Source organism: Papaver somniferum, chromosome 1, assembly GCF_003573695.1.
Source record: "Papaver somniferum cultivar HN1 chromosome 1, ASM357369v1, whole genome shotgun sequence".
Taxonomy (NCBI): Eukaryota; Viridiplantae; Streptophyta; class Magnoliopsida; order Ranunculales; family Papaveraceae; genus Papaver; species Papaver somniferum.
The window spans coordinates 93,456,452-93,468,500 of NC_039358.1; the positions used below are offsets into that span (position 1 = coordinate 93,456,452).

Genomic DNA, 12,049 nt, shown 5'->3' on the forward strand with positions numbered 1-12,049 from the left:
GAGGTATTTTATAGTATTCCGACGTATCCCGATGAAGCGGCTTTGCATTTGTTGGATCAATATATGTCACCACCTAAAGATCGAATGAAAATTAGTTCCAAACGAAATTACAACACTATGCCGGAAACCCGTACCGGCATGCTCGACCAATGTTCCGGCGTAGTCGAACTTAACCAAAACTGAAGACCAAATTTGAAACATATTCCGGCATAAAAGATACATTAGACAGCAACGCCGAAAGCAAAGGTGTCAGCATTCTCGTAATTTATTGTCCCAAGCCGGTACACGCTTCCGGCATTAAAAAAAATTCATATGTAATGCCGGTATTTAGCTTTGGAAAACATTTATTCATGTATGTTTTTTGGTAGGTACCAGCATTGTAAATTTGAAACTTAACAACGCCGGTTGCGCTGCCGGCATTCTCGGTATTGATGGTACCACGTCGGTACGGAGTTACGGCGTTGATATTTATTAATTTCCCATGCCGGTATTTGGTTTTAGATGGAAATGTTTCCTGTATGTTTTTCATGCAGTTCCGGCATGGTAACCTATCAATGAAACCATGCCGGTTTATTATTCCGTAGTATATTTCTTGGTAGGTAAAAAAGTTAACTACGTACCGACATAGTTTTTTGGTAGAATACTATGCCAGATCAATATTCAAAATAGGGAATATCGCTCTACCGGCATGGTCGTAGTATGAATACTATGTCGGTAATGAGTCTGCCGGCATGGTATTCATATCATTTCTATGCCGGCACCGATGTTTTACAGTTGAAAAAATGGCGGGTTTAAAGAAAAAAATCCATTTTTCGACCTCCTAGCAGCTTTACCTGTGTATTAGGGATGCTTGCATGTTGTGCAAGTTTACTTTCTTGTGTAGCTTCTTCGAAAAACTCTCCATACTCGTCAAAATCATCATTCAAATTTGTTGGCTCAACAAAGAGTTGCAATTGAGAGTTGTTGTCGTTAGCTGAAGATTCAAGATATGCTCCTTATTGTAGTTGAGCTAAAGATTCAGCAGTTGCAATTCTCTCCTCACAATCATCTTCCATTTTCACAAAAAAAAAATTCCACTCAAAAATATTTTTCCCTCCTTCTACTCTCACCTCACTCACCCAAATTCAAATAAAATACACACTAGTCATTTATCAAAAATCTTATGATTTTATTAATTATTATTAATCACTAATCCTGATTAGTGAGGGGTAGGTTAGGCAATACGTAAAATACTTAGATAAGGGGTGACCCCGAATTGATATCTGAATCCAGTTTTTGTCATTTTCTTATATCCCCAAATTGTTTTTTATCCCCAATTTCGCATTCTTACAAAAGGTCATTTTAACCATTACAAAAAATATTTGGAAAACGTGTTTTTTGTTTTACTTCAGAATAATTATATTTCATCTTATCCAGTATACTTTGAAAAATCCTGCACACTAAAAATAGACTTCATTTTCTATAAGTAAGTTCTTTTAAGGGGCGCTTTATTTTTTAGGGAATGCTAGCTTGGGCATATATCCATCAACGATAATGTAATAAGGGGGTTTTGTGTGCCATGAAAAACTAAATGATTTATTCTTTCTTTACCTAAATTAAATTTTGTTTTTATCCTTTTTATATATAAACTTAATTCTAAAACAAACTCAATTCTAATTTTGAATCAAAACAAAATTTCTTTGAACTCTGGTAGGTAACGGATTTTCCCTTCTTTTCCTTATTCCTTAAGCCTTAAAAATGAATGCATCATATCGATTGATATGTTTTATAACAACGGGTCGTACTGAATAAATGAATGAGAAATTTTTAATCATTTAAATAAACCACCTTGTTTCTAAATTATCATTTTCTCTTATTTATGATATTTTGTTAGATTATTTTAGATTAGTAACAAGAACTATTATTGGAAGCTTCAACAGTAGGATTTACATTGGATATATGAATGTAATAAGTTGTTGAATCTTGGATCAAGCGTGTGAAGAAAAATTTAAGACATATTTATGCTCTTGTAATTTCTTTTGATTCATGTATTCTCCATGTGTAAATAGTTTTGTCACTAAAAACGTCAAAGAGGGAGATTGTTAGTTCACTTCTTAATTGGACCCAACCATGCGTTACAAAACCCGGTCGTTTGAATTGTATACTAAAGTCAACTTTGTTAGGTTAGACATAGGATATATAAATGTTGAGGTAATTACTAGTTACTCGTCGAAAATCTGAAGAAGTTTTGAAAACAAATGAAGACATTGACCTTCAGACTGAGGTTAGTATCTGTTGACTTTGACTTATTTTATTTATATCCAAGTTCTTTAAGTCGTAATCATTGGAAACACAACATGCGAAGTTTTGTTTACATGGATTTAGTTGATTAGATAACTTGAACATTTTATGATCATTTTTTCAAAGGAATGATAGACATTAATTATTTCCACATAGAATTGTATATAATTATATAATTTTCAATAATTTTGTAGTTCCGATGTAACACTAATATGACTCTTGTCATAAGCGTTGAAATTCCGAGAAACTATATATTTACATCTAATGGTGAATCCAAACTTTGTTAAGAATGCTTTCTTTAGCATGAGTTTAGGTTTTTATAAAAAAAAGAAATATCTTTCGATGTCTAACAGGATTCATGACTAATCACAGGACCGATCCCAAATTGGTATTTTCTAAATCTCCATCTTAACCTATATCTTTAGGATTTCGAAAGAGAGAGAAGTATGAATGAAAATTTCTATGTCTAGAAATATTGCACACGTTTTTAAAACTGGAACATATTATTTTTCATATATATTCTTATTGACTTGATTGACTAACGGTAGTTGAACCTTGATAATCAGTAGTTTGTTTATTATGTGATCCTTCATTTCTGATATAAGGTCACTTGAACTAGATCAGGGTTCGGCAAAGTTTAGATCTGAAGATAGGCTTGTGATTATCCATTGTTAACAGACTCCATCGCGTGATCGATCACAAGGGAATCAAGTTATTTGCACAGGTACATTGAAGGCCAGAGATTTGAAGACGAGAAGATTTTTTGATTGACATTCTGATCTTTGGGATTATACTTCGTGTACACTTGATTGAGCGGGATCCAATAAGTTTCTTTATCTCTGATAGACTTCGATAACTTGTTCTATAAATCGAGAATCTATCATTTAGTGGTTCTCTTCAGGATCTGAATATGATAGTTGTGAACTAAAACTCAATTATCTCTATAATCTAGATCTTGGTTGATCTAAACCAAGACAAAAGAGTTTATATTAATTAAGCGGAAGAGCCTTTCAATAACTCAACAATATCCGTGATTTAGTTCTTGAGATTGATAAAGCAGTTACCGAATACAGATTAGTCATTTATTGTTTCGAAATACGATCCCAAAGGAGTTGAGTGTTATAAGTCTTCACAGTGGGTGAAACAACTTAAAATAGCAGACTCTATCTTAAGATTCACGTGCGTTGACCCAATTGGTAATAGGCGCAGGGATAGTGAAAGAACTGAGTAACTTGGAGTTAGTTTACTTGGTTTTAGGTATACGAACTTGGTAGTAGTCTTTGTATAGAGATTTAATTCTAAGAGTTTTCAAAACTGGACTAGGTTTCCGAGTTTTTCTGTATTTCTGATTTCTTCGTTAACAAAATCTTGTGTCGTATATTTATTTTATTTCCACATTATTTAGCTTGTCTTTATAATTAAAGTAATACACTTGTACATTAATTAGCACTTGGTTTGATCCCATAGTTGGTTCGGTCCAACCTTATATTATATACCAAGTGGACATCTTGTGGTTGTTATCTTCTTGACAGTCTGTCTATATTAAATCACCCAAGATGTGTGTTGAATAGGTTGATACGAAAAGATTACAATCTTTGTCTATATTATAGAATTACCCCTTTATAAATCACTATGGAATTCAATTGATCCTATTGGACATAAATCAATCAATTTACTGCACATGTTGGAAACTATGATCACAAAATGGCAGAACCAATAGACACGACAGTTTTTTTTGTTTTGAAAGGTCTGGGTGCTTATCCATGGTTAATCCCATAATTTGATGATGTCATATCTTGATCATCCGACACCCATGAAGAAGTGAGTTCATTTTATGATCTCGCGCCACGAGGTCAAATATTTTTCCCTAACAAAAGGCTGACATATGAGTTGTCTTATACAATGCAATATTCTAAGATTACTATAAGGAGTAACACTTATCTAGAAATAATACAATATGATTCCCAAAAAATTTAAGTTATCAAGAAGAATTATACTCTCTCCGTCCCCATTTAGTTGAAGGTGTAGGGATTTTTTTTAGTCCCAAAATAGATGAAGGTTTCATATTTTTCTCAATTTCAACCTGATTTGTTCCTACATTGAAATCAACCACTGGAAATAAGGAACAAAAAAACTAGGAGATTTAAATATTATAAAAATAATAATTAAAAAGTTTATATGGAAAAAAATTAATCTCTCCTTTTTCTTAATCCACATGAAAACTCATAAATAAACCTTCAACTAAACTGATTCTTAATCCACATGAAAACTCATAAATAAACATTCAACTAAACTGAGACGGAGAGAGAGTAATTTTCACTGCAAGGAAATACTAACCTTCATTAACTATGACATAAGTTTAAACAAGAAAAAGAAAAAAAAAAAACTTTTTACTAAATTTTCTTTCCAAAAAAAAAAAAAATCAAATGATTTGGGCCAAAAGATTGAGCATGTTTGCTCGAGTCCTACAGCTTGCTTCCAACGGGTGAGTTCTAGGCAATGCCAGTCCAGTCCCTTCCGTCATGTCCACCATTTCTTCCCCATTCATTCTGTCCCATTCAAAACACTGAATTAAAGACCCCAAAGCTAATCCAACCACACGCATAGCCAAACCCTCACCGGGACAACCTCTCCTTCCTGTCCCAAATGGCATCAGCATGAACCCATCTCTGTTCCCTCCTTCAATCTCTTCAAATCTCTCAGGTTTAAACTTATTTGGCTCATCCCATAACTTTGGATCATTTTGTATAGCCCACAAGTTTACAAGAAGCATCGTCCCACGCGGAATGTGGTAACCTCCTATAACGCAATCTGCTGATGATTCATGTGGTACTAACAGAGGGCCTGCTGGGTACAATCGAAGAGTTTCGACGATGATAGCGTGAAGGTAAGGGAGTTTGGCGAGGTCAGATTCATTCATCAATCTTTCTTGTCCAACTTGGATATCAATTTCAGCTTGGGCTTTCTTGAGGACCTGAGGATTATTAAGCAATAGCGACATTGCCCATTCCGTAGTTCCCGCTGAAGTGTCTGTTCCTGCCGATAACAATACCTGCAATATTTTTTTGAAAAATTATACTAAGATAAAATAGTAAAAGCTGTCCTCTGCCACTTCCAAGATCCAACTTACTAACACTTAGCAATATAAAATAGTTTAGTCCATATTATGATTAAGTGTGTTATTTTCAAAATCAAAGAAAGAAATACTAATTTGAAGGTTGTACATACCCCCATTAGACCCTGGATCATTTTATCAGTGTAGTAATCTGGTTCATTTGGTTGAAGCAAAAGCAAAACATCAATCATAGTCATCTTCTTGCTAACCCCATCCCCTTCATTCTCATCACTGATGTTACTATCAATTCTTGTTTCCATCAAAAATCCTCTTCGTTGTTCGATCAATTCCTGGAAGAATGCTTCTCTTTTCCTTCAACTTCACCATACTTTTCTCTATTCCTTTAAATCCAATCCACCTAAGAAATGGTATGAAGTCAACAAGTATGGTTTTTTCACCACCTAAAGAGACTGTATCATATAATATCTCTCTAAATCTTTTGCCTTCTTCTTTATCTCTCTCCGTAACTTCCTCATCTTCACAGGAGTAGTATCTCTTCCCTGCAATCATTCTCATCATGATATTGATTGTAAGATCGTAAAACGTTGACTTCATATCAACGGTTACATATGCTTCACTTTCACTAGGCAAACTGGTAAGTCGTCGAATCATCGATTGTACCTCGTCCGCATGGATTTCAGACAACATATGAAGACGCTTAGATGAGAAGATCTCGAGAGTGGAGATCCGTCTGAGTGTACGCCAATTATGACCATATGAAGCCCATGCCATGGTTGTGTAGTTTTGTCCTAAATGTTTTCCTATTAAAAGACGTGGCCGGTTTGCAAAGATTACGTCGTTTTTGCTTAAACATTCTTCTGCAAGAGAAGGAGATGACACTATCACGGCTGGTTTAGAACCAAATCTGAGGAACAAAATAGGTCCGTAAAAATCTGAAAGTTTTGCTAAGCTTCGATAGACTGGTTTGCTAAGTAGATGAAGATGGCCGATTATGGGAAGGGAATTAGGGCTTGGTGGGAGCTTCTTCTTGTTCTTGCTCTTGTTCCTGATATTCAGTAGTAGAAGACTTGATGTAACAAACAAAGGTAGGAAAAAGAGGAGGCTTTGGAAGAAGGTCATTTCCATAGTTGGCTAACACTTGATGAGTAATTAAAATGGGAAATATACCTCACTTGAGATCCCTTTTATAAGCAACTAGTGTTCAGTTGTCCCATTTACTACCAAACTTATTCACTTCGACAGAGAATCTGGGATAATTATTGCAGTTAAAAGGTTTTTGACTATAGTATTCATGAATTCAATTTAGAAAGGAAAATATTCTTTTAGGTTAAAAAGATTAAACAAAGAGAGATTAATTTAAAAGAAATTTCGACAGTTTTCGGAAAGTCTGATGAAAGGTAAGAAAGATGATATATTTGACAGTTCTACTTCAAAGTTTAGTGAAGAAGCTTTTAACATATTAACAATTGAAAGGTTTTCCGGTGAACTTGATGGTATAAACTTACTTGAAAGTGCAGGTTCCGATCATGTTGACAACAACCTGTTATTGATTCTTAATTTAAGCCTTCTTCTATCTACTTTGGTTGCTGCATTTAGTGCTCTACTTCCCATCACACTCTTCAAATAAGGTTCTCCATTATCCATAATGCAGTTTGGTTTTCCAAAACTGCCGACCATATGCCTGATGCATAAAATCAACGAAACTTGTAGGTTAAATAATCAGTACACTTGTAGGATAGAATAACAGAGGATTCAAATATATTGCAGAGATCAGCTAAATTGTAGCTAAAATACTAAGAACAACGTAAAAGAGTTAATGGACATTTCTGGGTTGGGTTACACTCTTTGCAATTCATTATTAAAAAAGAGAATCAACAATCCCATCTTTGCTAATGGTAGGATTGTAGGCATCCTTCAAGGTGCAATTCTAATTGGAGCCATGAATCATTACCAAGAGCTAATGTTGTCAATGGAAGCATGTATGGATTCAACCAACTCAAATTACAAAACCATCTGCGGGAGTCGAACCCACAACTACATGGTTGACAACCATGTGCTCTTCCATTTGAGCTAAGACAGCAAGTACCATTACCCGTTGAAAGTGGAATTTAATATAATTAACATTTCGCAAATAATTCATGAGCATAGACGGGTAGCCCTGCCAACAACATGATCCCAGGTCTACCCTGCCAACAGATAAAAAACAAAAGCCTAACCTGATGTCACCAAACGTACTCACAGAAGCTGCAAAAAAGAAAGGATGCATTATACAATGAGGAGATCACCAGCCGTATTTATAGAGGCTGTAAGAAAAAAGGATGTATGTTTACAATTAGGTAATCTTTAGATGTGTGTCATTCCAACTATTTTTTAGGTTGAGGGTTTTAAATAGCTAACAATGTCCTTCATTGATCCAAAACTGTAAATATTTAGAACAAAAACTGAAGATGATTGGAAGCACCAATATTTCCTTCAGCTGCCAGTAAAGTTTAAGTCATCAGGAAGTACAAATCGTTATCATAAAAAAAATACTTCCAAACCTAACCCATAGGTAACTTAAGTTACCATCATTATACCTAGGAAAAAGATCAAAATAAGCTCAAAACATTTGCAAGTACACAGTAAGAACATTACATCGAAATATCTTCTCAAGATAGAAAAAAGAGTAGCGATTCCATCCTCATTTTCAGGCAGCAACTCAGATGAGCTGTATAGCACAGGGCCACAGGCTCATAATTCTAATCATCTTCAGCTTGTGTGCTGTTACATGTCAAATAATCATTTTTGCTGCTAACACGCAGATAGATAAATATACACAAAGGCTTCAGGCTAAGTACATGATTACTATTTGAGATTTAGTCATTGAGAGACTATGTTCTAAATAAGAGCTGTTGGAAAAACCAATATTAACTTAAGTAATGAACAATCATACGTGATTTGGAAAAGAATGTATGTGAAGGACCAAAACTTACAAGGAATGAATAAATTGCAGATTATACAACTTCAAAACTAGGAATTTCAATAACAAATATCTAACATTACCACATAATGAAATTGAGAACATTCATGAAATTTATCGAGTATCATGCAAACCCTAAGCTAAGTTCATCAATAAATTTCATGAATGTTCTCATTTCATTATCTGGTGAATTAAGAGCAAGGTGTGAGTCATCGATTAATACAGTTCCATCCGGTTGGCTCCCTAAGCTACGTTCATCATGACTTGATTCAGACAATATGGGGCTGCGTCTAGGAGATGAGGGAGACCAGTTCAATGGGGGGCTGTTTCCCCTCGGACAAAGAGTGGTCGTACTTCCTTCAGTCATCCGAAACATCAACAAACCTATTGAATACGCAAACAGACCTATCAAGCAAAGTAATCACAATAGTTAAATACAATTATATTAGTGATAACTAACAAAACTGCTTGAATCCAGGCTGTTAAACAAAGTTTCTCGGCATAAAAATACAGGATCAGAAAAATAATAATAACAATATCTCACAAATGCCATGAACCCTCTGAAGGAGCAGCACTGGTATTACAAGTAGAAGCCACAAGTTAGTACTGACTACAATACCAGCTGATCAGAACTATAATAATAATAACAAAGATATAATCCATCTAAAAATAGCTTACATTTCGAGCACGGGCAGAGAAATAATCTATCTGCCCATAGAGTATCTTTTGTGAACCTGATAAAGCATTGAACTCCTTCCAAAAATTCAGGTGACTGCCTCTCTGCACCCATCCATTCTTTGTTTGGAGGTCTAACAGACATCAGTTGAGAACAAAAACAACAAGATCCTATTATTGGGAACTTCTATTAATTAAACGACAGAGAAGTGGTCCAGAAGACCAGAACCAAAGATCAAGTTAGATAAGTTAAACTGAACTCTCAAAATACTAAATGAGACAACTTAAAGATAAAAGGCAACTAGTGATAAAATAAACGACCATAGACCAGCTGTGACTGAAGATGTATGAAACTGCACTAAATCACACATTTCATCCAGAACCTCATATTCAGAAAAAATTTCAGTTTAGTATTCACATATATGGAGACGATAAGCTTCATTGTCTCTTACAAATAGTGGTTAATTTACAGTCAGCCAACAAATAATTATGCCTTGAGAGCTTTCTAATGCAAATTCATTTTTTGATATAATGCGTTATACAAATCTGCGCTCACTTTGCTGAAATTATCAAGTATCCAAGGGGGAATGAAAATATGCTATTTGGCCCTTAACCAAGTGCTAACAATGAGTAACGGAACTGTATAATTAAACTAATGCAGTACTCATTCCTTCCTTCTCCGACGGAGTCAATACTAGTTTCTAAATAGTTTATTCATTTGTTTGTTCTTCTGACTGAATTACAATGAAGAATAAATCACTAGGACGTGCACTACTACGCACCACGGCCGGTACCCATAATTTACAAGTTGACTCCTGGTACACCGGATAATGTACATCCACTTGAAGACTAACTAACTAACGAATATGTCATCAAGTGGCCATAAATAAATAATATCCACCCCTTGCCTGGGTATATATCTAAACAGAGAAATCAAGTTAAACCAGAGAGAGACAGAGATGCTTCAGTGCCTAAGAGTTTTCCTGCTAAAGAAAAACAACAGAAACGCACTCTGCAGCACTTTACCATTCCCATATCTTAACTAGGGAGGCTTTCGATCAAAACAGTCGTTATCAAAATAACAAGTTCTTATGTAATGCCTGCAATACTCTAGATTCCGATGTTACATATCATTGCAAGCAATGCAATTCCGTGCCTCTGCTTACACTTTTTCTCCTTCCACATACACCTAGCATAGCACACACTCCTACTGTCAACTCACAAGATTACCAGAATTTCATATCATTTTATTATTGCTTCTCTTCCTAATCTTCTAAGATCACTCAATTTCGATAAAGCTAGAGTGGAAAGGCAAGTTGGCAATGCAGTGTCCATGCAGTTATAACCTAGATTTGGATAAAATTTTCCAACAATGAAATATAAATAAAGGACAAAATCAACAGACTACAGATTCCATAATAATTAGGTACCAAGATATAATATCCATCAAAAGCAAGCAGAATCCCGATAAAAAAAAAACTAGGTCTGAGTTAATGTAGATTAGAAAACCCATTCATGCAGTAAAACTAATTAAAGTCATTCTTTTCCAATTTCTACCTAAACAAACTTAGCAAAGCAAAATCTTTGCATCTCCTTACTCCTTGGGTACAATTTTGGTCTCCAAAAATCAAAAAAAAATATATTGGTACCAAACAGAAACCTAAGCAAAACCTATATTCAGAGATGAGAAGGATCTGAAACTTAATCGATACCTTCTACTTCTTATGAATTTAGAGATGAATTTGATGCTTTCTTCTTCTCCTCCTCTTAGGTTTGTCGAACAAAAAAAATGAAAAGTTGGAAGAGTAATCTCAGAATCTTTTTGCTGGCAAGAAAAATTCAGAATCCCCTGATTATCGGTAGAAAAAAAAATAAACCAGAAAATGAGACCGATATGGGACCACGGTAGTCGATTTCGGCCATTTCCGCCGAAATTTCGGATTTCGGTCCATGAAGACGAGATTTTGTTAATTTCGGCCGGACGAAATCTTTGTGAAATTTTCGGCCGGAAACGCGTTTTTCGGTCGGAATTTCGGCCGGAATATATATATATATAAATTTTTTAAAATTGAGTGGATTAATCTCAAATACAAAAATTAAACAGATTAATTCACTCACTAGTATTATTGCTTGTTGTTGTGTTTGAATTTCTTGACCTAAAATTATCATTTGGTGTTGATGATGAGGAAGGTGAACAACCAGATTTACTAATATTATGTTTCTTTTAAGTGGGTCAATACTCCCTCAATCTTCTAGTCTGACTCAAACTAGGATTGGAATTAATTGAACCTGGCAACAAACACTTCTTATTATAAAAGTTGGAACCGAAATTACACCGAAATTTGAAAACGAAATCTCCCCGAGACAACGTTGTACCAGTGTCTCGCTCGGGACCGAGATGAACCGGAATCCGAAATTAACTACCTTGTATGGGACCTATATATGCAACAGACTTTTGGCAAGCCGGTGTGCTAACCACTTTCGAACTAATAGAAACGTGGTGGTACATGTGGTTAGGCTTAGTCCTATGGGTGCTAATCTAGCAGCTAGATTAGCAGTCCACGTCAGCCAGGTTTACTTCCTAAGTCCTACGGGAATGCTAAGGCTAATTTTTATGGGCTAGATTGAACTGCTAGATTGGCCAAAAAGTGTTGCAAGTCAAAAGAAAAAAGTGTGGGAAAAAGTGACATAAACGTTGAACCATTCAGCGCTCTGTACTTTTTACTAAATGGTTAGAGTGAACGTGATGGAGAGAGAGGAAAAAAGAGAGAGAGAGGGAAAGGAAGGAGAGAGAGAGAGGAAAAACGTGATGGAGAGAGGAAAAAAAGGGAAAGAGAGAGGAAAATGAGGGGGAGAGAGAGGGGAAAGATGGAGAGAGAAATAGTAATGATTAGTTGTTTGGAAAATAAAATCAATCATGTGACGATGTTTGGTTCAGCGTTCAGCGCTGTTTGATTCAACGTTTCGCTGCTAGATTATAAATACCATAATACTTAGGAGGTTGCCCTAACTGACGTGGATGACCAATCTAGCAGCTAGATATCTAGCTCATAGGGGTT

General features: G+C 35.3%; 1 protein-coding gene and 1 pseudogene across 1 annotated transcript; both read right to left on the reverse strand.

Annotated features, from left to right (window-relative positions):
• Positions 1 to 4,702: 4,702 nt before the first annotated feature.
• Positions 4,703 to 6,481, reverse strand: LOC113347642 (annotated as a pseudogene).
• A 1,367-nt stretch (positions 6,482 to 7,848) lies between these two features.
• LOC113294634 lies at positions 7,849 to 10,833 on the reverse strand. Its single transcript, XM_026543021.1, has 3 exons — positions 10,703 to 10,833; positions 8,994 to 9,124; positions 7,849 to 8,720 (listed from the first exon to the last, which is right to left on the reverse strand). Exons 2-3 carry the CDS (start codon positions 9,103 to 9,105, stop codon positions 8,440 to 8,442), a joined length of 393 nt encoding a protein of 130 aa, XP_026398806.1. The 5' UTR covers positions 9,106 to 9,124; positions 10,703 to 10,833; the 3' UTR covers positions 7,849 to 8,439.
• Between the last annotated feature and the right edge of the window lie 1,216 nt (positions 10,834 to 12,049).